The sequence below is a fragment of the Periplaneta americana genome, chromosome 2 (assembly GCF_040183065.1).
Source record: "Periplaneta americana isolate PAMFEO1 chromosome 2, P.americana_PAMFEO1_priV1, whole genome shotgun sequence".
NCBI classification, from domain to species: Eukaryota; Metazoa; Arthropoda; class Insecta; order Blattodea; family Blattidae; genus Periplaneta; species Periplaneta americana.
The window spans coordinates 20,093,263-20,120,190 of record NC_091118.1 but is presented as its reverse complement, the minus strand read 5'-3'; the positions used below and the strand labels follow the sequence as shown (position 1 = coordinate 20,120,190).

The window sequence follows — 26,928 nt, the reverse complement described above, 5'->3', positions numbered from 1 at the left end:
TCATCAACCTTCAACCATAACCGACATAGCCTACTTCGTCTGCGGTGAGGTGCTCAGTCATCAACCTTCAACCATAACCGACATAGCCTACTTCTTCTGCGGTGAGGTGCTCAGTCATCAACCTTCAACCATAACCGACATAGCCTACTTCGTCTGCGGTGAGGTGCTCAGTCATCAACCTTCAACCATAACCGACATAGCCTATTTCGTCTGCGGTGAGGTGCTGAGTCATCAACCTTCAACCATAATCGACATAGCCTACTTCGTCTGCGGTGAGGTGCTCAGTCATCAACCTTCAACCATAACCGACATAGCCTACTTCGTCTGCGGTGAGGTGCTGAGTCATCAGTCTTCAACCATAATCGACATAGCCTACTTTGTCTGCAGTGAAGTACTGAGTCATCAGCCTTCAACCATAACCGACATAGCCTACTTCGTTTGCGCTGAGGTGCTGAGTAATCAGCCTTAAACCATAATCGACATAGCCTACTTCGTCTGCGCTGAGTCATCAGCCTTCAACCATAATCGACATACCCTACTTCGTCTGCGGTGAAGTGCTGAGTCATCAGTCTTCAACCATAACCGACATAGCCTACTTCGTCTGCGGTGAGGTGCTGAGTCATCAGTCTTCAATCATAACCGACATAGCCTACTTCGTCTGCGGTGAGGAGCTGAGTCATCAGTCTTCAACCATAATCGACATAGCCTACTTCGTCTGCGGTGAGGTGCTGAGTCATCAGTCTTCAACCATAACCGACATAGCCTACTTCGTCTGCGGTGAGGTGCTGAGTCATCAGTCTTCAACCATAACCGACATACTACGACTGCAGTGAGGTGCTGAACCTTCAGTCTTCAACCATTATCACTATTCTTCGATTGCAGTGACGTAGAGTCATCAGACTTCAGCTATAATCTATATCTTGCTACAGCAGTGAGGTGCTGAGTCATCAGAATTCAGTCATAATCAAGTTCATCGACTACAGCGAGATGCTGGGTCATCAGACTTCAGCCAGAGTCAACTTGTTCAACTGCAGGAGAGCGCTGAGTCATGACAGTTCAGCACAGTCAACTTCAACCACTGCAGCGAGGTGCTGGGTCATTAGACTTCAGCCAGAGTCAACTTGTTCAACTGCAGGAGAGCGCTGAGTCATGATAGTTCAGCACAGTCAACTTCAACCACTGCAGCGAGGTGCTGGATCATTAGACTTCAGCCAGAGTCAACTTGTTCAACTGCAGGAGAGCGCTGAGTCATGACAGTTCAGCACAGTCAACTTCAACCACTGCAGCGAGGTGCTGGGTCATTAGACTTCAGCCAGAGTCAACTTGTTCAACTGCAGGAGAGCGCTGAGTCATGACAGTTCAGCACAGTCAACTTCAACCACTGCAGCGAGGTGCTGGGTCATTAGACTTCAAGCAGAGTCAACTTGTTCGACTGCAGGAGAGCGCTGAGTCATGACAGTTCAGCACAGTCAACTTCAACCACTGCAGCGAGGTGCTGGGTCATTAGACTTCAAGCAGAGTCAACTTGTTCAACTGCAGGAGAGCGCTGAGTCATGACAGTTCAGCACAGTCAACTTCAACCACTGCAGCGAGGTGCTGGGTCATTAGACTTCAAGCAGAGTCAACTTGTTCAACTGCAGGAGAGCGCTGAGTCATGACAGTTCAGCACAGTCAACTTCAACCACTGCAGCGAGGTGCTGGGCCATTAGACTTCAAGCAGAGTCAACTTGTTCAACTGCAGGAGAGCGCTGAGTCATGACAGTTCAGCACAGTCAACTTCAACCACTGCAGCGAGGTGCTGGGTCATTAGACTTCAAGCAGAGTCAACTCGTTCGACTGCAGGAGAGCGCTGAGTCATGACAGTTCAGCACAGTCAACTTCAACCACTGCAGCGAGGTGCTGGGTCATTAGACTTCAGCCAGAGTCAACTTGTTCAACTGCAGGAGAGCGCTGAGTCATGACAGTTCAGCACAGTCAACTTCAACCACTGCAGCGAGGTGCTGGGTCATTAGACTTCAGCCAGAGTCAACTTGTTCAACTGCAGGAGAGCGCTGAGTCATGACAGTTCAGCACAGTCAACTTCAACCACTGCAGCGAGGTGCTGGGTCATTAGACTTCAGCCAGAGTCAACTTGTTCAACTGCAGGAGAGCGCTGAGTCATGACAGTTCAGCACAGTCAACTTCAACCACTGCAGCGAGGTGCTGGGTCATTAGACTTCAGCCAGAGTCAACTTGTTCAACTGCAGGAGAGCGCTGAGTCATGACAGTTCAGCACAGTCAACTTCAACCACTGCAGCGAGGTGCTGGGTCATTAGACTTCAGCCAGAGTCAACTTGTTCAACTGCAGGAGAGCGCTGAGTCATGACAGTTCAGCACAGTCAACATCAACCACTGCAGCGAGGTGCTGGGTCATTAGACTTCAAGCAGAGTCAACTTTGTTCGACTGCAGGAGAGCGCTGAGTCATGACAGTTCAGCACAGTCAACTTCAACCACTGCAGCGAGGTGCTGGGTCATTAGACTTCAAGCAGAGTCAACTTGTTCGACTGCAGGAGAGCGCTGAGTCATGACAGTTCAGCACAGTCAACTTCAACCACTGCAGCGAGGTGCTGGGTCATTAGACTTCAGCCAGAGTCAACTTGTTCAACTGCAGGAGAGCGCTGAGTCATGACAGTTCAGCACAGTCAACTTCAACCACTGCAGCGAGGTGCTGGGTCATTAGACTTCAGCCAGAGTCAACTTGTTCAACTGCAGGAGAGCGCTGAGTCATGACAGTTCAGCACAGTCAACTTCAACCACTGCAGCGAGGTGCTGGGTCATTAGACTTCAGCCAGAGTCAACTTGTTCAACTGCAGGAGAGCGCTGAGTCATGACAGTTCAGCACAGTCAACTTCAACCACTGCAGCGAGGTGCTGGGTCATTAGACTTCAAGCAGAGTCAACTTGTTCAACTGCAGGAGAGCGCTGAGTCATGACAGTTCAGCACAGTCAACTTCAACCACTGCAGCGAGGTGCTGGGTCATTAGACTTCAAGCAGAGTCAACTTGTTCGACTGCAGGAGAGCGCTGAGTCATGACAGTTCAGCACAGTCAACTTCAACCACTGCAGCGAGGTGCTGGGTCATTAGACTTCAGCCAGAGTCAACTTCTGTGACTGCAGCGAGGTGCGGAGTCATCAGACGACAGCCACAGTCTACAGGAATGTGCTGAGTTATCACAGTTTAGCCATTAACAACATTCGGAGACTGAAGAAATGTGCCAGAATCTACGTCCTTAGTTCGTCTTTTCTAATAAGCTTATACTACGTAAAAATTAGCTAATTCATTGCTTTATATTCTGACCACGAGTTGTCTTGTCAGTTGAATTTGGATGTCAGTATAATAAATAATAATTCATTTGTATTATTGTTTTTATTTCTTGTGGTTGTAACATTACTATTAGTTATATAATGGCGGAATCGTATTAGAAACTTTTAAGTATTATCCAGTGACATTCTGAATAGTGAATGAACTTTGTTTATAGCTCTGTCTGGGACTTGTAGGATGTACATACTGATTCAATGAATATGTCTGCTAATGATCGTGTGATTGAACAAATTAATTAATAAATATGTAAATCATTGGATAAATATGTGGATGTATGAATGGAATAATACGGACCTACTTATGCTAATCTTTAAAAAAAAATAGAAAAAAGTTAGAGGAGACTTTAATAAAATTACATAAGATAAAATTAAAAAAGCAAAATACATAGGCCTAGTGTAATGTGAAATTAATATAGAAATATAAGTAGGGATTAATAAATCAAAATAAAGGAAATTATAATTTATAACTTTTATTTCACAAGGCACTAGTTTTATTCAGACGTAAGGTACTGTTTTTCAGCAGCAGAGATTTAAACCTTTCAGACCTCGACTATTCCTGACGTCTTGTGACAAAGAATTCCAGGACCGACTGTGGCTATTGTGAAGGAGGCAGGGCACAGGGATGTTCCATGGTTCAAAGATGTAGCAGTAGCGGCGGTGGTAGTGGTAGTAGTAGTAGTAGTAGTAGTAGTAGTAGTAGTAGTAGTAGTAGTAGTAGTAGTAGTAGTAGTATTAGTAATAGTAGTGAAAACCTGTGTAAAACGGCCACCTTAATTTTAAGTGTTACTTTACACAACTTTCGGTGTGCTCAAGAGTCTAAATTTAAAGGTGTGAGTTGTATATCATCCAAGGACAGTGATATAGCATTTTTTAAATTTTGAAAAAATATATATAATTATTGTCGAAATTAAAATTTTTCAGAAGTGTAATATAATGGCCGTTTTACACTGTCATCTGTGTAAAACGGCCCAGTGTATATTATGCTAGAAGAAATATGATAGAAAACATATTCAGTTGAAAAAACATATAGTGACACGATATTATTTATTATCGTGAAAGTGGAACATGTTAATCTAATTAACTAAGATCATATAATTGAAAAGAAAGCATTAATATGGTATCAATTATAACATGAATTAGGACATTTAAATTTAATAGTCTAGCGATATAAACCGCAGGTGAAATCATCGTCTGCTACAGGATCAAGTCCAGGAAACTCTTCATGAGCCCATTTCATGCACGTCACACAGCGAGCCCATCCTTCACCACTAGCTGAAATGGAGTGGATAACTTATTTTCTTGACAAAATATGCATTCAGCATCTTCCTCATCGCCTAAATTCCCTTCGCGACTTGTAATTTCAATGTTCTTAGTATTCTTCTTTTCCAAAATTATTTTATGATACATGTTTCTTTTTCTAACTATTTTCTTGAACCTGGCTGCTTCAGCTTTCTCTTTTAGTTTTTCAGCACATGACATCTATATTCCTTTCTTCGACTCGCCGTCTCAGATTGGTTCTAGACAAATCATACATTTTGCTTGCCTTTGTAGTTCTCATTTTATTTTAATGGCTTCCCTCATATTTTCCCTGCTCCAAGAATTTCTATCAGTGTTCCTAATGCGTCTACTTATAGCCTAGTTGATACTGGAAAAGAAACCGAATTACTTGTAGAAGTTCTAGTGTTTCAATGTATTACGTCAGAGATATCAGAGTAAAACCATCAAGCACGGTGTAAAACGGCCAAGCACTGTGTAAAACGGCCACCGTGCATGGCCGTTTTACACCGAACACATGCATCTAAACAAACAAGCTTATAGCATTAACACCGCCATCTTGAAGTATTTTCGAACACATGCATGTTGAACTTTATAACCTCTATTATATCAAGCAGTAGATAAACATTTCACGTTACGTATATTATGTATGAAATTATATCAAATAATAAGTAGATACTTTAGATCAGAACCTCCAAAAACAGTTATCATATCGAAATAATCATAAATTGTGAAGTCAGCCATCCACGACTTTACAGACCACTTTCAGAAGCAGTTCTGACGTAGTGCACTACATAATCGGCAATATGGCAATGCTGCTAAAGGTATGCTTACACATGGCCGTTTTACCCAGGTAGGCCGCTTTACACTGCTCTCCTCTAGTAGTAGTAGTAGTAGTAGTAGTAGTAGTGGTAGTAGTAGAAGAAAAAGAAGAAGAGGAAGTTAATGTTATTTAACTCCGTTTTGTAATGCAGATATTCTTTATCGTGGACACTGAACATGGACGAAATTGTCACTAGCAATAGGCCTAATTACGCCATAGGCATGGGACTAGGAAGGTACGTCGCTGTAGTAGCCTACTGGCGTACTTTTCAATGTGGTTTGATGTTTATGTGTCACTCACTGTCAGTGGACTTGTCCTTTCCACCAGAGGTTGGAATTAGAGTTCTTGTAAGTCGATTAAATTAAATTAAATTATGGTTTATTTAACGACGCTCGCAACTGCAGAGGTTATATCAGCGTCGCCGGTGTGCCGGAATTTTGTCCCGCAGGAGTTCTTTTACATGCCAGTACATCTATTGACATGAGCCTGTCGCATTTAAACACACTTAAATTCCATCGACCTAGGACGGGATCGAACCCGCAACCTCGGGCACAGAAGGCCAGCGCTATACCAACTCTGCCACCCAGGGCGACTCTTGTAAGTCGATCCCTCTTGTCTTCAGAACTCTGTAACTTAATAACATTCTCAGACAGGGTTTATTTCTTGTGTTCTGTCCAATTTGGTAGTAAGGGTATGAAAAGCTTGTCACCTTTACTAGCCTAATATTGATAACAGCTTATTACTGGCTCCTGTGACCTGAAAATGCGGTAAGATGTAGCTAGATGGACCTACATTATAGTCCGATGTAGGATTACCTTGGCTAATTACAGCGTGGTTCAACATTGATCAGAATTGAAGATAGCCTAGTAGAGAGACAAAATTTCAGCTCTTCCCGTTCAAACCGACATCGGTGCACTGTACAGATATCCAAGAATTATTGTTATTCTTGAGGAAGAAAAATAATTTATTCCACCTACTTTTTATTAACACAATGACAATATGAATTAGGTAGTAATTATTACTAGGGTCTATTAGCCTATTCTTCTAGGCTAATTAGGCCTAATTGCTGTTAATTTCATTTTCTTCACTTTAGGACTATTCACAACAAAAATTTATAATTACGTCTAATTAATAGGTAGCTTATACCTATATGCGCCTATTTAGCCTGTTATCGCTCTTCTTAATAAGTTAGGCATAATATACCCTAATATAGGCTTAGGCTAAGGATCGAATTCATAGTCAACTCTTATCCTTAAGCAGTTGCTTATAATCATTTCCAATTCATAAATCCCACTGAAGTGAACACTTATTCAAATAAGGTAGCTTGTCAACTTACTCAAGTGTTTCCTCAAATGCATTGTAATCAGCTGATTCGGTATACAATGGATGATGATTATGATTTGAATGAATTTAGCCTACTGAGTTCTATAATGAAAATGAAAATGAGTTTCGATAAAACAAAGAGATATGGAAAACCCTTTAGAGATGTACAATGACCAACAATTTAAGAGGAGATACCGTTTCGACAAGAACACTGTTGTGCATATTTTGATGTCTCTCATTGAAAATCACAATACAACCATGAGAGGCTTACCGATTTCACCAATGCTGAAAATACTAGTTTTTTCGAGATTTTATGCTACAGCATCATTTCAGGTAGATTTATGTAGCAACACAGCAATAACTTCTTATAATGTAATAATAATAATAATAATAATAATAACAATAATAATAATAATAATAATCTATAGGGTAAACAAGGGTGAAACGGGTCACCAGATGAATCGGGTCAGTTTTGAGAACACCGCTCTGTAAGCCAAAGAACAAAGAGTACTGGATTGTGCGCTAGCTAGCATTGAAGTTGGGAACTTCTTCAATGCAGAAAGGCGGGAAAGCAATATAACTTCCTTGTTTTCGGTGCGGTGTTTGAAGTAGAAAATTGTTATTGTAACGATAAGTAGCAATATTTTATTTAATTTCTTAAATTGTAGTGTTTATTTAATGTGCGTTTTACCAGTTATTATTGTGATACTTATATGATTTAGTAATTAAGTTGAAAGTGGACTCTTAAAGGACAGGTTACCCGTATGTTGAGCTTCTAAGACCAATCAGTATGGCAAACCTTACGATGCAAAATATTACTGCTCTTTGGGTGATTCGGGTCACTATTTTAAGGGTGAAAAGGGTCAGAATATTTTTAACTGATTTCATTGAAATAGGGTTTATATTTGTCCTAAATGGGGAAATACAGAAGGAAGACGCAGTCTTCATGATTGGCGGAGTATATGCAGAGGGCAATAAAAGCTTATCGTGAAGTACGAAGCCAGCGCCACGCTGCGGCGCTCTTCAATGTACCACATTACTGCCTACAAAGACGTCTGGAAAATGAGGTCAACAGGTAAAGAATAGGGGAGGATAAACCGTGTTCTCAGTTGACCAATAGAAGCAATTTGCAAAGAGAATACGTAGGCCTAAACTTTCAGCTTGTGGGTTTGAACTGAATGTTCGATGTTCGAAAAGGTGCCCATAATCATCATCATCATCATCGTCAGGAGATGAATCATCAGATGAATATGACGCTGCATGTGATTTTCGCAATGTTAAATAGAATGATCCTGTTTCTTTAAAGCTCGGAAAGTGTGTACAATTCATGGGAAAAAGGAATGAGTGATACCATGAAAATTGTGTTGGAGCTGAGAGTAAGAAGAGATTTATTTGTAGAAGATGTTCATTGAATAATTAAAACAGGACATTTATTGCTTGTAATGAAGAATTAGTATTAAATATACTAGGTGAGCCATAAATATGTTTGGAAAACTTGTGAGCGTGCTTCGGGATAAAAGAAATAAGAACAATTCCTTACATAAAAATTTAATGGAAATAGTGATTTTCATTTTCATAAGGATCTGATCATATTATTGTGTTGTTTTTGTTTTGATTTTGTACCAGTGTTTGCTTAAAAACAACACAGTAACAAGACAGTAGTACATTTTTTTTGTTTTGATTGGACGCAGTGGTTCAGTGCCTTGGTCACCCAGATCACCCGATTTCACTACATTAGACTTTTACCTTTGGGGTCACTTGAAGGCTGTCGTCTATTCAACACCAGTGAATAATGCAGAGGAGCTATTGCAACATGTTGAAAATGCATGCCAAGTGATCAGTGATGACAACATGGTATTTGAGCGAACTCGCCAGTCGTGTGTACGTCGTGCTCAGGCATGTGAAACGATGGAGGGGGACACACTGAACGCCTTTTGTAAACGTTAAATGACAAGTTTCTCAACATGTACTTGTGATAACGAAAAAAGAACAAAAAGAAAATATGACCATTTCTCCAATAAATAAGCATTTTCCGTCAAATTTTCATGTAAGGAATTGTTCTTATTTTTGATCCAGGAGCACGCTCACGTGTTTTCCAAACATACTTATGACTCACTCTGTATAATTTGTCTGGATCTGAATCTTCATAAGTATTTTATTGTACAAGTTTACGAATAAAAATTAAAAGTAAGAATGTTTCCATTCGCCCTTCTTGATGACTTATTTACCCTGGCTGCTTAGGGTGAAAAGGATCATGCAGTACTTTGTTTAATTTCTAAATATGCTAAATTGTTGCAGAGTTAATTCTAATATAAACATTTGAACGTGTAGCTGAAACTTCAATCTTTTTGACGAAGTATCACACTTAGGGTTTGATGTTAAGTTATGAGAGTTATTAGAGTAAATATGAATTTTGACCCTATTCACCCTTGCTTACCCTACTAATAATAAATCTGTAGCCGAAATTTTTCTGGTAATTTTCGATTTTCCAAAAATAATTGGTCCTAACATATATAATTAACCACCCTGAAACCGAAAATCGCATTTTTGAAATTTTTGTTTGTATGTCTGTCTGTATGTTTGTTACCTTTCCACGCGATAATGGCTGAACCGATTTATATGAAAATTGGAATATAATTTAAGTTCGCTGTAACTTAGATTTTAGGCTATATGGCATTCAAAATTTTATTTAAAAGGGGGGTTATAAGGGGGCCTGAATTAAATAAATCGAAATATCTCGCTTATTATTGATTTTTGTGAAAAATATTACACAACAAACGTTTCTTTAAAAATGATTTCCGATAAGTTTTATTCTTTACAAAATTTTGATAGGACTGATATTTAATGAGATAAATGAGTTTTAAAATTAAAATGACGCCATCTAAGACGTTGCAATGAAATAACAAATGACTTCGTCTATAAGGGGCCTTGGGCAACAACAATCGAAAGCTATTAAACTATTCCTATGCACAGAAAATTTGATAGGCTTTTTTGTACATTCGTTTTCTGTATTTCTTAAAATAATATTTATGTACACACTCATTTTAATCTCAGAGAATTAATGAACAACGAGAGTGTATTGATTTAGTAGGCCTATGCAGTAATAGTACGTTAGCTTAGCAATCCATTATTTTATAATTCAAATTTTAACTATGCTCAATTGAATCGTGTTAAAATACATAAAATAGACTATATATGCAAGAAATGCAATGCAAAAAAAAATTGGGTAATGAGCCAAGCAGATTATGTTGCGCTGTTGTAAAGGTTGTTGCTTCTGAGATTCAAGAGCCCCCACAACAAATTAAAAACTTTCTTATCGGAGTACATCCGTTATCAACGCATTTTTATATAATTATAATAATAATATAATATAATATAATATAATATAATATAATATAATATAATATAATATAATTAATATAATATGATAATAAATATGTAGCCGAAAATTTTCTGGTAATTTTCCCTTTTCCAAAAATAATTGGTGTTAACATGTATAATTATTCATCCTGAGACCGAAAATCGCTTTTTTGAAATTTTTGTTTGTATGCCTGTCTGTCTGTTTGTTACCTTTTCACGCGATAATGGCTGAACGGATTTAGATGAAAATTGAAATATAAGTTAAGTTCGTTGTAATTTAGATTTTAGGCTATATGGCATTCAAAATACTTCATTTAACGGGGCCTGAATTAAATCGAAATATCTCGCTTAGTATTGTTTTTTTGTGAAAAATGTTACATAACAAAAGTTTCTTTAAAAATGATTTCCGATAAGTTTTATTCTATGCAAAATTTGGTAGGTCTGATAGACTTTTAAAATAATAATACAATACGTTTTCACCGCCGCCTCAGATTGTAGCGTTGTTGTTCCTGCAGTAATTCCCATGTGCAAAATATAAAATTTTTGAGTAGGAAGAAAAAAAACATTTATTCATTCCATGGCAAAGGTACATAGGAGATCGTGAATTCTTACATTTTCGAAAGAAAGAAATATAATTAGCCTACATATCACTGTTTATGCTGCATCACTATTTAAGTTATTTGAAGATTTCAGAACCATAGTGGGCCAAGCGCCATTTACTGAAGACGTAGAAAACAATGGTTAAAATTAAGTTATTATCATAATTCAATGGAACCATATAGCAAGTAATATAAAGTATACATAATAAAACTAAATGATATGTCAATCTTCATTAAACTATAGTTGCGTGTAATAACAAATAAGAAACATGTTAATGGAATTGTCATTGCACCAAATGAGTGGTCTCTGGACCAAAATGATCGCAATTTAATTATTTAAATACAATTTCAATTAAGTAACATATTAAACGATTTATCCTTCTAACAAACACGAATGTTCCCTGGATCAAACGTCCTATTTTAATTACGTAATTACTTTATATTTATTTCCAACAGGTGCAGCGGAGCGCACGGGTACGGCTAGTAATAATAATAATAATAATAGCCTATCTATTTTTGGCAACACATAAAGCTATTCTCGTTTCGTTATTATTTTGCAGTTTGTTCATGCAGATTTACCGTGGCCTATATTTATTGTATAAGCTTAATTCATAACTAGTTCTCTTAGCTCATTTCTTTCTTCTTCTTTAAAATGCTTCTCGACATTTCGTATAATTTTGAGCTCTATAATATTTACTTCAGTAACTGTCTATATTAATAATGCCAATTTAACAATTGAATATGCGAAAGCGCTCACGTCTAGTCATGTTGTCATATTTATTTCGATGTGAAGGGAGTGCTCAGTGCATATAAAAGAGTAGCGGCTCTGCAATTCGATCTGAAATAAGTGCTAAGGAAAAGCTCATTACTTAAGTGTTTCCTCATTTTATAAGTGACGACTATGAATTCGACCTTAAGTTAATTTATGTCTACGGCTTAATATTATTTTAGTAATATAATAGGCCTATTAGTTTCATTTGCACGTAATAACACAAACTTATTAATTTCACTTCTCGTTGTTTTCAACACCAAATTGTTCCAATTTTTCTAATCTTTTGTAAGTTATAGACTATCATTAACTTCTTTCTTTGATTTAATGGTAATAAGCGTATCAAATGTTTTCATCAATTTTTTTTTTCGTTGTTGGTAACTCTATAGCATCTACTAGATGCTTTATGGTTGTGCTAACAGATGGAGTTACTTGTCAACAATGTGACGCTCAAACGTGTGTTCAGGTTACTGCCCAGCGATGTATCAATTTCTTGATAATAATTATCGTCATAGATTTCTTAGATTCATTTATTCATATCATAAAAATATTAGTCTGTTGTTAATAGTTAATCTAACCTAACCTAAAATCAACTGTTATTTTATTTGTTGAAAATATCATCAACTTTTTCTTTCAATTGTTCGCAGTGTCAAAAACTCTTTTAACTTTGAGAACTGCGATAACTTACGCCTAAACATAGAAATAATTGTGTGACCGAATATTTCGGTTGGTAGAGCAACTGAATATGGGTTGGAAGACCCAGGGTTCAACCCCAGGTGGTGGTGAGCTTTTCTAGTTGTCAAAACTTCCAGAATGATCCCGTGATCCATTCAGCGTGTTGCCGACCACATCACTTTATTCTAGTGCCGAGGTCTACGCCCTTTAGCGCCTTAATTAAGTCTAGAAGGATAATAAAATGTATTATCTAATTTATTGAATCCTCATCACTGCAAACTGAACCTGTGACTTCCACTCACCGGAGAATGTTGAGTATAGTATAAGTTACATAGACCCTATATCCAGAAAGTTTGCATATTTATCTCACATTTGAGATTTTGAGATACCAAAGTGTTTGAGCTAGAACAGCTAGGTGGAGTAACGGTTAGTGCGTCTAACCGCGAAACCAAATGACCCGGTTTCGAATCCCGGTCACGGGAAGTTACCTAGTTGAAGTTTTCCCACAATCCAATATAAGCGAATGCTGGGTAACTATCATTCAGACGCTAAGTAACCTGAGATATTGATACAGCGTCGTAAAATAACCCAAAAGAAAATAACAGGTAGTCTGTTTTGACACTCTGTGCATCTCTGAATGCAGATGAATGAAAATAATGAACTACAGATACTCGATATTAAAACACCATGTGCCATATTCACATGCTTGCAAAGCGATAAAGGCACTGAAAATAAAATTGTCTTGTCAATTACAAATCAACATTTTTATTCGTTATCGTTAGATTTACATTTACGAGAAAAATAAATAATTTAGGACTATCAGATGAAGATATATCTCTCCAAATGGGCTACGCGCCAAAACCAGCTTTCAGAGATAGGCCTATCAATTGAAATGCATGTTGAGATACTCCGACATCGTCTTTTGACGCACGAGTGAGTCACAGTCGAACTACAACAGAGCCCATAAAATATGATAATATTCTCATATGCATGTTACTCCCTTAGACTTAATAAAATGAAATCTGAAAAATTAGCGCTTCGTCCTTTTGGAAACATAGTCTTCAAATACCCACGCCATTCTGTTAAATCTTCTACAATTTTCATCCAAAATTTATGAATTTTAAATGACATAAACACGCCTACAATATTATCATCTGTACAAAATTTGGTGCCATTAGGGCTAATAGATTTCAAATGATATTTTGTAAATGTATTCTATATTGATATCACTAAAAAGGCTCCTTGCGTAACAATTTTCACAATTAGGCCTAATAATTTATAGTAGTTCAAAAGCTTCAAAATAGTCATTGGAACATAAATTAATTAGCTTTTTGAGCTTGGTATAAATACAGTAGAACCTCTATTATCCGTGGTAATGAAGGGGATGAACTGAACGGTTAATCGAAAAAATCGGATAATCCGTACCATAAAACATTTTCGTAAATTTAGTGAATAATAAGTCTACTTACAATTTGATAATTTCCTCTATGGCTTGTATTTAACATATTAGGTAGTGGGTCACAAGTTCACTAATTTAAGTCTCGTTGTCAACGATGGATGTTTAAGAGGCAAGGAAACTCCTTATATGGCTGCCTATGAAAAGATCTGAATAATGGAGATCTCCTGTTGTAGATTTAGGCCTACATTCTTCATACACTCCAAACTCGTATTTTGTTGTGCGAGATGACCCCACAGTTTCTCTTTCCACAAAGCTTTCAATTATTTACACTTTTTTTTTTCGATACTTAGCACAACAAGATTTCTTTTGACACCCATAGAAGACATTTTGTATAGAACTTATATAGTACAACTCGAATAGTAAACCATACTGTGTAAAGGAAAAAGCTTGTAATAACACACTCTAGAAAAAAAATAACGTGCCAATACAATGTGCAGTATTTCATATATTTCTGCAGAAAAAGAGCGAGAGAAAGACAGACGGATAATTCACCAATCGGTTAACAGGGTGACGGATAATCGGGGTTCTACTGTAGTCACAATAAATTTTTAGGTGAATTTTCTTAATTTTTCACCAATATTTCACCATACTGTCCCCTTAATGTTCATGTCCAGTTATTTTTATGTCACTTGTTTTCATTGTCTTTATGTAATTTTGTGTGACGTATTCTTAAATAAGCTCCTCATTTATGGTATTTAGTGTAAAGTTTTTACGAGTTGCAGATAAGGTCTAATGGCAGGAATGTCAAAGCGCCTGTATTACGTGCTAATACCGCAAACAATATAAATCAAGTAAGGTTCACTTCTAGCAAGATAAAGTACAATCATCTATTTAAGGAAATGTTGTGCGGGTTGCTGAGAGCACTGCAGGCGCTTAAACATCACTGCCTTATGGCGCAACTCTGAAATGGAAAATAAAGCTTAATACCACCACCATCACCACCACCAACACCACCAACACCACCACCACCACCACCACCACCATCACCACCACCACCACTACCAACACCACCACCAACACCAACAACACCACCACCACCAACACCACCACCACCACCAACACCACCAACACCACCACCACCACCATCACCACCACCACCACCACCACCACCACCACCACCGACAGTATACTTCCTCTCGCAATACCGCCAATGTCACGCCTTACAAATTATTATTATTATTATTATTATTATTATTATTATTCTATTGTACGAGTATATGCCACAGAACGCTTAATAAAATTATTCAGTACATTACGACTTATGCAGTTTATGCAACGTTTCATTTCCCCAAATATGAAGTATAACTTACAGAAAGCATTGGGCTATACTTTGAGAGTTTTGCGGGCTGCATACAAACTTCAGAGAAAGGTTAGTTCTGGCATCCTGTCCGTCTCAAATATTAGCTAACAATTTGTGTAATCTACTTCTGCTGTGATTTTATTTCTGCTTGAACCAGCTGTATGTGAAGTACTGAAGTATGTTTTGAGAGTTTAATTAACATAGCGTACACGTTTTCAGGCTCAATGATAGACAATTGCTACTTCCGCCATATTGTCCGTATCAAATAACTAAAAAAATTGAGTGAAATATATGAAAATATTCCCAACTTCTGCTTTGCTTTCATTTTCAATTGACAAAGTGTACAAAGGAGTAGTCCTACAGGACAAAGGTTCACTGACTGCATTTAAGAACGAATTGTTTAAAAAATGTAGGTTACTATATTATATTTATTATTACTTACTTCATCAATTGAAAATGGGCCATTATAGAAAATTAAAGTAATAGAAACATTAATGTATTACATAATATATGGCAGTAATATGTTGTAGATGCATTTATCCAGTACAGTTTATATTCAAAAAGAAATAATTCTTGAAACCATCGGTGGAGTTATATTTTGTCCCTCTGCAAGCACTGACACTCTGAAGTTTAAGATCGTCCAACAGTTTATTAACTTTTAAGGTCACTTCAGCTTATGTGTTTGGAATACTTTTATGTAAATGTAAGGGCATTAAGTATATTCGTTATTTTCAGTGATTTTTAGGTAATCAACATCCGTCTCTTACTAAATCTGAGATATTATACCAAAATTTTCCTGTTCTCGGCGTAAGAATTGCTTATCTTACGACATATTAATATTAGGATTCAAACAAGAAGATGCCTCTAAATAATATATCACCGTATGAAGTCAAAACGAGTAAAGAACTGACCTTGATTTATAATTTATGTATAAGAAAGCTGATTGATTTCTAATAGAAATTTTAATTCCTATGTATTCGTATGTCGGTATTCAATACTCGTCTAGCTATAAAACAGCAATCACATTTTTTAACTATTCGCACAAAAGAAGGAAATAACAATATCGCAAGGATAGAAGAAGTGTAAACGTTCGCATCTTTTATTGTGTCGGTATTTGAACGCACTCGCAGCTTCGTTATTGTCGTGGCGACGTCATCAACAATGCTCAACACACAGGACGTGGGGATCGTTTCCCTGGAAACACTTGGGATTGCGATTTCGAAGCTTCGAAATGTCGAAAATTTTCCAATCCCTCAAGTTTCACTCCTTGAAACTCAAGAATGCGTTCTGGGGAGGACCTGCGGTTGTGCAAGCACCATCGCGGATTTCGTGGGGTATGCCAGATTTGGTAAGAACCGTGGGTATCGTTGGGACTGTGGGGTTGGGGGGCTATTACCTATGGAACCGTCTACCGGAGAGAAGTGATGCCTCCACGTCCCCTGATCGTGTTCCTCCGCCGTCTCCGCCTTCACAGTCACCACACGCACACTCCCGTTATTGCACACATTTTCCATACTTTTACGCACCCCCCTGCACACCAACACGCCCACCACCAGTGACACTACAGTCACCCCCCTCATCCCCACATCCATCTTCATCCGAACCACCGCCACCCCCGCCGCCCCGCTCTATTCTCAAAAAGGGTACACCAGAAGAACAGGGGGCCGACCGTCCGCGCAAGAGGGTGACGCTTGTGCTTGTTCCCGAGGTTCGTGAGATACCTCGGGAGGAAGACAGGCTGTCACCCTCTATGCGGGCGGGAATGGCAGACAGACCGTCCACCCCACAACGTACAGACAGAATTCCTCCCTGGTCAAGTCGTCAAAGGCAGCAGGAAGCGAGGCGCTCCTCCCAGAGGGAGAGCGCCCCGCAGCCTGCTACAAAGCCCAGTACGGGCAGAGTCGCCAGCCAGCAGACTCCGGGGGGCTCTCGCTCGCAGCCTGCTGGCGCGTCCAGTACGGGCAGACGCGACTTCAACCAAGGCATGACAGAGGAGCAACACGAGGCTTTGTACAGAAGATATTTGGCATCTAATCCTACCAAGGAGCAATTGGAATTCTATGAAAAGGTCCTTAGAAATTACGGGACGGAGCGTAGACACAGGGACGGAGGGGATTAGGGCAAAACTTGCACGGCCGCGGTCCTCGTAGGGCTCGTCGCCAAGACAATTAAGGTAAGTCGAGAATCTGCTTCATTACTATTATCATTATTCTTAGTGTTCTAGTGTGTAGGATAGGTATAGGTTATTGTAGTTATAGTTTTTGATATTTATAGTATACAATCAGTGTCTTATTTCAATCTTAATATTTATACAGCAAAAATTAAATTCCTGTTCTAATCAAATTTTATTCGTCATTATACAAAATCTGTAGTAATTTCTGGTTCACTTTCTGTCATTATCTTACCACCTTCATCTCATTCAGACGCTAAATAAAGTCATAACAAACAAAAATAGATTTTAAAAATATCTGCATATAGGTAAGGATATTTACCATCTGCATTTACGTATTAAGATTTATAAAAGTGGTGCAGTCTCATAACACGAGTAGGAATATAAAATAAATACTTCCTCAGTAAATCGACGAAAGAATAATCACAACGAAAGTACTTGTGTCAAATTTCTGACAGTGCTGCACATACTTTGAGGGCACAGACTCATCGTGGAAATTGCAGATAGCACTTTAAAAATAGCACTAAATTATGAAGCGATTAAATCAACACTACTATAAACATGCTATCACTAATAGCGAATTACTCATATACAGTGTAATCAGTATTAACAAAACAAGTCTTAGACTATGCATCGGCTTACTGAGTCAAAGATTGTAAAAGAGAAAAGCCAAATAACGCCACAGGTTCTAATATCGCCTTCATATTGCAAGAACTGAGCAACTTACTACAGTGGAAGCACCAAATCACAGACCTTTCGAATTCAACAGGAACAAAAACAGGCTAATATGTCTGACAGTTGACCAGCTATTAATGGCCGAAGAAAACAAATTATGACTACGGTAGGGCCTGCTTCAGAATCCTGCTGTAAGTGATTCACGAGTCGTAACCAGCAAATATGCAAAACGTACCAATTACGCATGTCATATCGTGGGTCCTTGATTGTATTAAACAGATCAGATGAACAGTACAGTCTTTTCTAAAATTAATTTGCTATAGAACAATTTAATTCAGCTCAAATTATGCGATAAAATAAACAAACCGAAGTTACATTGGAAGAAGATACTTCCAAATATAGATACGCATGTGGAATGGCAAAATGAATTCCTCAGTGAAAAGTTATAACTGAACAAAGTAGTCAGAAAACGCAATTCTAATAGAGGCCATGTCGGCCCAGAGGGTCGCGGGACGTTAAGGCTCCAGCTATACAATCGGCATTAATGCCAGTAGGGATATCAGCCCTACGTGCCCGCCGTTCTTATCCTCAAGGAAATGTCCCTGGTACTCATTCATTTCTGATAGGGGATGAATAAAATGCAGGTGAATAGTGCGGCTGGAAGGGTTAGAGAAAATCCATGGCAACATAGCGAACTTCCGGCTTTAGCTGCCATTCGGCATCGAACACATAGCCTCTATGTTAGGTGTAAAGCTGAGACATCTAGGACGTTTGTCGTTAAGTTACGTGCACCCAAACTATAGCATAGCAAGTACAAAGAGCAGGGAAGGTCCGTGTACAGACTCTGTACGCTAAACAATAGAGAATAAGGTGTACACTCACATGACGAATAAACTGGAGATCAGGTCACGTCATCAATACTGGATTGTGGAGTCTATTACAGTAAATACTACCTGCGTTTTGATTAAGTCTACAATCCTTTTATAATGTGTAGCAATATAGACTGCAGTATCCAGCTATGTCCATCTCATTACAATGGATTACGGCGGTAGAGAGATTCCAGGAACCATTTCTCTGAATTTCGTAACTCGACTTGATACCTTAAAAATATTTATTTGACATTCGATATGAAACTGTTCACATCACTGTAGCAGGAACGAACGTCTTTGGCTATTCGATGTAGCCCATGGGCTAGGATAACTTTCGGCTAAAGTAGCTGAAGTTCCTTATCTGCTTTCAACATGTAGCATTCGTGACGAAAATAACTACATTATCATTTTTTATTTCGTCTGGCCATAAGAGGGTCATAGGCATTTGAAGAACTTGATTGTATGTAAATGATCCACTTTATCACGAATTTCAGAGGTTAATAAAGTTTTATTGGGTTTGTCTGGTGAAAGAATGCCCGTAACGACATTGCAACAAATCCTGCAGCGGCGTCTGTGCTTCCATAGATGGAAACCTATATTTTACTATCTGCTACACTTAGACGTATGCGAGATATAACATCATCATAGCATTTCGGTATATAGTAGAATTATGTCCGTAAAGTTGATTGACTAGGGACTTCCCTTTTCACGTATTTTCGCATAAAGTTTTAAAGTGTGTATTTTCAACGTCATTTATGCTATTGGTAGGAGAAGAAAGGGCATTGGCGCTCACCTAAGAAAGAATGTTTAAAAGAAACAAGATTTTATATACTGTATAATGATTAGATGAAAGTGCCCTAAACCGGACTCCTCCCCCTAAAGTGGACCCCCGGCCTCCTGGCTCTGCATTCTCTTGAACTCTAGCAGAACTAAGTGTAAATAGTAGTTTAGGCTTCTACCACTCTTTAGCGGAGCACACACGTCGCCCGCTTCACTTGTTGCTTATCAGTCCGCAATTACGTGTTTTGACAGTGGAAAAAGTTTTTACACTGTGCTACATTTTTTTTTTCTCCTACATATTGGCAGGTAAGCCATGCGATCTATATATATATATCCTTAAATGGTAAGGTTTAAGGTTACTGCTTGTCATTAAACCGTTTAATTTAGATGTTTGGTTAAAAATCTATTGAGTTAACAAAATGTTGGCTATAGTCGCGTAAACCGGACCCCCTTCAGTTGTCTAAACCGGACCCCTTATTTTTTCATGTTTAAAGTCTGCCTGTATTTGTACACACTCTTATTCTATTGGAATTCTGTTCCAAATTTCAAGAGAATAATGAGGAAGGAAGGAACAATCTTTACTGCGTACCATTCAAGGTGGATCCAAATGAACTCCTTCACTCAGTGGTTTCGACATTTCATCGAGTTTCCCAGTCCTACAAAGGAAAAACCTGTGCTGTTGCTCTTGAATGACCACTTTAGCCACACACAGAATATTGAGCTGATCAACTTGGCAAAAACAAATCATGTTACAATTGTGTCGCGGCCACCTCACTCTTCACACAAACTACAATCTTTGGACAAAACTTTCATGGTTCCCCTGAAAGTTCACTACAGCAAGGAAATCAGGCAGTGGTTAAGGCACAATGAACGTGCTGTCAGTGCTTTTGATGCAATGGACCTGTTTGGCAAAGCCTATATTAGATGCCAAACAGCTCAAATAGCAATCAATGGATTTAAAGCAACCCTTGAACAAGAAGCTGTTTTCAGATGCCGAATACATTGAAGAGGCAAACAAAAAACGAGATTTCTCTTTCTATGAATCTGTGTTAAAGAAACGAACAGCAGAAAATCAGAGCTTTCCAGAGAACGGAGAAGAATGTGATATGAACGAACCACAAGTTATTGTAGAGTTTGACTCAAATCAACCATCAACATCTTCGGCAGGTCAGGGTGTTCCTCTGTCATCAGCTACAATTGAGGATCCTCAGGGTTCCACATCTTATAAGACAAGCCCGTTTGACGTCACTCCCATTCCATAATTAAAAAAGAGGTTCTCAAATAGGGGGCGAAAGATTTGCAGTTCTACGACCATCACATCTACGTCTCATGAAGCCCAATTGATGGAAGCTAAGAAAGCTAAAGAAGCAATGGAAGCTGAACAACCACGGAATCGTGCTCAAGGACGCAAAAGCAATCGCGGCCAGGGACGTGGTTCAGAACTACAGCCTTCAAGAAAAGGGAAAAGGCTCGTGAAAAACGCCTAAATTTTGTGAAAAATGTTAGAATCAAGCACTGAAAATGAAAACAACGTGAGCTCTGGAATATCTGAATTGGATCTCTTCTCGAAAGTTTTTCCATCCAGAGATGATGCTTGGTATGTGTGTTTTGTGACAGGAAATTTTCGGAGGATTCTAAAGGGGAACTTTCGGTCATTTGCGTTATGTGCTGGGACTGAAAAGAACATGAACATCTGCGATTTTTGTCGCTAAACGATTTAATTCTGTTGTACGTTTTATGTATCTTTTTTGAATACATCCTATATCTCTTTTTACAAACTAAAACCTGTAATTGTAATAACTTATTATACTTATAATTTGAAACTAGATTACATTTTCTTTTATTTAATACCTTTTTCCAAATTTGTTTAGTGTTATTTTGATTATTTTTACAAGGGGTCCGATTTCGGCAACTAGTTTTCAAATCGCCAAAGTGTAAGGTTATTGAAAATATTTTTTTTTTCATACCAATTTTTAATTATATTTTCTAAAAGTAAAATGTAAATGGTGCATAACATTATAAAGTAAATATTACATGCTTTTAAAACATAATTTTTTACTGTTTGTATTTTTAAAAACTAAAAAAAAATGGGGATCCGGTTTTGGGCACTTTCCTCTAAGTATAAAGTTTAACACTGGACATTTACCTTCTTGTAGACCACATAATTGAAACTCTAGCTGTGTAAATATCAAAATAGAAAATGGAAAAACAAAGAAGTACACAGAGCGGCATTGCCCTCTGTATTAGGGCAATTGCGCTCAACATTATTCTAATTGAATAATTATTTACTGATCTCTTAAAAAAGACAATAAATGCTTATTTTGAGCAATAATCACATAGTCATATGGAGTGTCTTTTCCAATGCATTCCTCATGAGTTCATTGTGAACACAGTACAAAGGGAAGCCAAAGTTCATCGTCACGCCCAAACTCCCCACACACCAAGCACAGATCTCGTGCGCGGTTATCCTCATAATTCATTACAATTCATAATCATCAGAATCATTGCATAGTTTACTGATATCAATATCCTCATCCGATGAATTCTCAAATAACAATTTCTTAGGAATTCTCTTTCTTCTTTCTTTAGTTTTTTTCCACTACTTTCCTTGGTTTTCAGGCGTTTGTTGGATCTGCAACGATCAGTTTCTTCCAGTTTTTTTCATAGGGGTTGCCGTCAATATTTCTGATCTAAATTTTCTTGACTGAGCCCAACATGCTTGTGGCTTATTTGCATGGGAATGTCCTGGAATCGGAGATATTTTCATTTGCTAATTTTAGGGATAACTAGACCTTCATGGAGACACATAATTAGTTTTGCGTAATTTACATAGAATGAAGACCAACCTATTTTTGTAACACGTTAACAAATAGAAAGTTATGAAAACGAACGAGGCTTATTCTTTATAAAAATATAACAAACATTGTGGGTAGTCTCTCCCATCTAAGGTAAAGATAGATTTAATTATAATGACTTATTAACACCTAAAATAACGGTAATAAAATAAAGTCATAGTGAGTTAATATTTAATCGTGTATAGGGTAATGCAGCTCGGTCTGAGCGCCGTCGCCCGACATGGCTATCTTTGTTACTTGTTACAGTCTTGCCGCTAACACGTGGTTGAATGTAAGACGAATATGGTATTATCAAAGCAAAGTGTACAGGATTCAATATTATAACACAGGCAAATATCCATTACAAAGAATATAGTCTCATACCTTGATATAGGCCTATGAATAAACACTTCTTATAACAGATCAATGCGGATTCATTTTTCTGTCACAAACTTTCATGCAACCACTCTAGAACAACCATCTTTCCACTAAGGGGCTTCAGGAGTGACCTCTAGCTGTCAACACAATCCTCTCGCTTTACAGTAGCACGATTATTCAAGCAAGCTACTGAGCGCCATTGCCCTCTGAGCGGCGTCGCCCTTCTTTCCCCTATATTGACACATAAAATCATTTCACATAAAAAGTGCAAAATCTCTTTTTGTGTGGTACACATTGAATTGTAACTTACACGCGATTCTTATCCTCCTTCCTCAGTTAAACTGTCATCTGTGCTTTATGTTGTTTCGTGTTACAATGTTGTGTTACGAATGTACGTTTCGTACCTTTAATTTCTGTGCTACATAAATTTCATATTATGATAGTTACCCCACTTACTGCGAAATTGTATGTGCCTAATTTCTCCATCACCTTGTTTACTATTGGTATATTTGATGCTTCAGCCATTATAAATATTATACATTACGTAAGATTGGTAATGCAGATAGCTCTGGAGCTCTGTCCACTACACAACGCAAATGTGTTCTGTTGCCTGAGTCGCATGCCTGTACGCAACCACCCCCCACCCTTCATACTATTTATCTTCGACAAATATCGCGATATAGTTAACTTGATATCGTCCTGCAGTCCTACATGGCTCAGCTTTAGTTAGGTGGCACAAATTGGTACCGGAGAATATGATAAAATTCAATGTAATTAAGCTGTGTAGGAACAGACTCTTAAAATTAGAGTGTTCAATATCACCCCCATCTACAGAACGATACGAAGTTCACAGAGACAACGAGATCAGCTTACACTTGGGTGAAACCAAAGGAGTTCAGGATCATGATGATGATGCACTCTTTCATTCTAAACAATAACGCGAATTCAAATGAAGACGTATTGATTTGATAATAATTTCACTCTTCAGATAGTGAATTTGACACAGGTGTATCCGAGCTGGCAGCTAAAATAAGCTTCCGATGATATCTATTGGATTGACGACCATTTTGGGCATAGGCGATAATTTCAGGGCAGTATATCTCGCGATTCCGATGTGGTGGCATACTAATTTTTGTACCAAACGAAAGATCTCGTCTAGATCTGTCCACTTAAGGCAGAAGTATTCACATAAAACCCACGGCCATTTTCCCGACATAGCAAAACCTTGATTTTCTAAAATTAAGATACAATTTTCAAGTTATTCTACAAGTCTGAGTTATGGAATACTGAAATTATATACCGTTTTGTTCTCATGTACACATTTGTAACGTTATCCGATTTTACTGGACTGGAATAATCTTTTCACTGTTTCGTTTACAACAGTATCTGTCATCATAAGGCCTACGTGCTGGGAGAATACGTGTAGTAAAAGATGCTCGGAAAAGAAAAAAATAATAATAATACAAGAATTGATTTTAATCAGACTTAGTTCCATATTCCTTCCTACCGCAATGCCTTAAGCTGTGATCTCACACTGTCTGAAAAACCTGATCAAGAAGTGAGTGTTATAGTACCTCCAGTAGTGGTTCATATTCCTCTGAAAAGTGAGTGGAAACAGAGATACGCATTCAAAATATTCACCAAGACGCTAAAGTTGATATAGCTTAGCATTATCATGTTACTTAATCACTACTGTGAAAACACAAGCACGCAAACAAGGCTTAAATGTTAGCTTTTCAACCTCACTTCATACGATCAGGCATATGCTCAATATAGAGGGCGATATTAAGAACCGCAGCTCTAGCTGCAAGTCTAGTCAATGACCATTATAAATACAATACTTGAGTGGAGACCTTGCTGTTTTACGAGCTTAGAAAAGTTATTTTTGATAGGCTTTTCGACTATTCAGAGGTTTCCCTCTTAATGCTCATTCCTCTCAACGGAGGAGAGTACAATAAAACAGTTGTGATGTTTCTCCGAGAGACAGCAGACCTGTCGTGCTTAACAGATGAAATTATGTGAAAAATACTCACTCAGTCGTCAGCTCAAAGATATTTAATCCTGCGATTAACACTGTGGGATGATTGCAAAGTACCAAAACAGTGACAATGTGCGGGTGTGTATGTGTGGACAAGCAGAAATTGGTTTCACCTAGTGGTCTCACCACAAGTAGCTCCACTTAGCGTCGAACATGTTATGTACAATGTATATACAGTGGTTGGCTGCACAAGTTGCGACCATTATACAGCAAGTCTAGAATGACTGCTATCGTCTACGTCAATATGGAGTCACAAGTAGCTCCACTTAACGTCGAACATGTTATGTACAATGTATGTACAGTGGTTGGTTGCACAAGTTGCGACCATTATACAGCAAGTCTAGAATGACTGCTATCGTCTACATCAACATGGAGCCAGAAGTAGCTCCACTTAACGTCGAATATGTTATGTACAATGTATGTACATTGGTTGGTTGCACAAGATGCGACCATTATAGAGCAAGTCTAGAATGACTGCTATCGTCTACGTCCAATATGGAGCCACAAGTAGCTCCACTCAACGTCGAACATGTTATGTACAATGTATGTACAGTGGTTGGTTGTACAAGTTGCGACCATTATACAGCAAGTCTAGAATGACTGCTATCGTCTACGTCAATATGGAGCCACAAGTAGCTCCACTCAACGTCGAACATGTTATGTACAATGTATGTACAGTGGTTGGTTGCACAAGTTGCGACCATTATACAGCAAGTCTAGAATGACTGCTATCGTCTACGTCAATATGGAGCCACAAGTAGCTCCACTTAACGTCGAATATGTTATGTGCAATGTATGTACAGTGGTTGGCTGCACAAGTTGCGACCATTATACAGCAAGTCTAGAATGACTGCTATCGTCTACGTCAATATGGAGCCACAAGTAGCTCCACTTAACGTCGAACATGTTATGTACAATGTATGTACAGTGGTTGGTTGCACAAGTTGCGACCATTATACAGCAAGTCTAGAATGACTGCTATCGTCTACGTCAATATGGAGCCACAAGTAGCTCCACTCAACGTCGAACATGTTATGTACAATGTATGTACAGTGGTTGGTTGTACAAGTTGCGACCATTATACAGCAAGTCTAGAATGACTGCTATCGTCTACGTCAATATGGAGCCACAAGTAGCTCCACTTAACGTCGAACATGTTATGTACAATGTATGTACAGTGGTTGGCTGCACAAGATGCGACCATTATACAGCAAGTCTAGAATGACTGCTATCGTCTACGTCAATATGGAGCCACAAGTAGCTCCACTTAACGTCGAACACGTTATGTACAATGTATGTACAGTGGTTGGCTGCACAAGATGCGACCATTATACAGCAAGTCTAGAATGACTGCTATCGTCTACGTCAATATGGAGCCACAAGTCGCTTCACTTAACGTCGATATTTTGTCTATTGTGTATGTACTTGGTGGCACAAATTGTGGCCATTGTGAAGGAGTCCTAGTGAGACTATTATCACTTTGTTGAATATATAGCCATAAGTGGTCCAGCATTCGCCTACGATGTGTTTTGCTCGTTACACGTGGTGAGACCAAGCTAAAGAGGGTCTAGCACGTCTCCTGTACTCTACGTGAGCAGAGTCAAAAGATCTCCAGCAACGTCGAATATACAAAAGATGGTACAGCTGCCTGGATGCAATTCAAAGCTCTACTAAGATATTGTGTCTGTCTTTAGATACAGGCAACCATACAATCATTGTTGGGACAAGTTACCTGGTTGAGGTTTTTCCGGGGTTTTCCGTCAATCCAATAAGAGCGAATACTGGGTAACGTTCGGCGCTGGACCCTGCATTTACCTTCATCTCATTTCGATGCTATGTAATCATAGCAATTGTTAAAACGTCGCAAAACAAGTCACTAAAATACCCTACGCCCACAAGTGCGATGTGCTCGAACACACCATACAGCCCGCACTTGTCAAAGGCTCCCTCAAGATAACACCGCACGGTCATAGTTGGCGTTATTTGCCGACTCGTGTTATGGGACTTAGTTTTATGAAGTAGCTTACACTTAGTTAGTTGACTGCGAACAATTTGTCTGAACATAAAGTTTCTTTCTTTTCATGGTACACCGGCGGCGCGGTGGGAGGAACATCGAGCGCACTTCCCACTGCAGGATCGCCGTGGAGGATGGAGGTAAAACTCCTCATGGGGATTAAGGGGGGTGGGTACAGGGGCGGGTAGGGGTGGGTAGGGGTGGGGTGGGGTGGGATAGATGGGGGT

The 26,928-nt window shown here is 38.6% G+C and overlaps 1 protein-coding gene across 1 annotated transcript in view; it reads right to left on the bottom strand.

Annotated features, from left to right (window-relative positions):
- Positions 1-22,038: 22,038 nt before the first annotated feature.
- The window catches only part of LOC138715450 (zinc finger protein 665-like), a 75,216-nt gene continuing 70,326 nt past the window's right edge, over positions 22,039-26,928 (bottom strand). Inside the window, exon 5 of the mRNA XM_069848429.1 lies at positions 22,039-22,182. Within this exon, the coding sequence (XP_069704530.1) occupies positions 22,164-22,182 (19 nt within the window). The 3' untranslated portion in view covers positions 22,039-22,163. The remainder of the gene's footprint in view (positions 22,183-26,928) is intronic.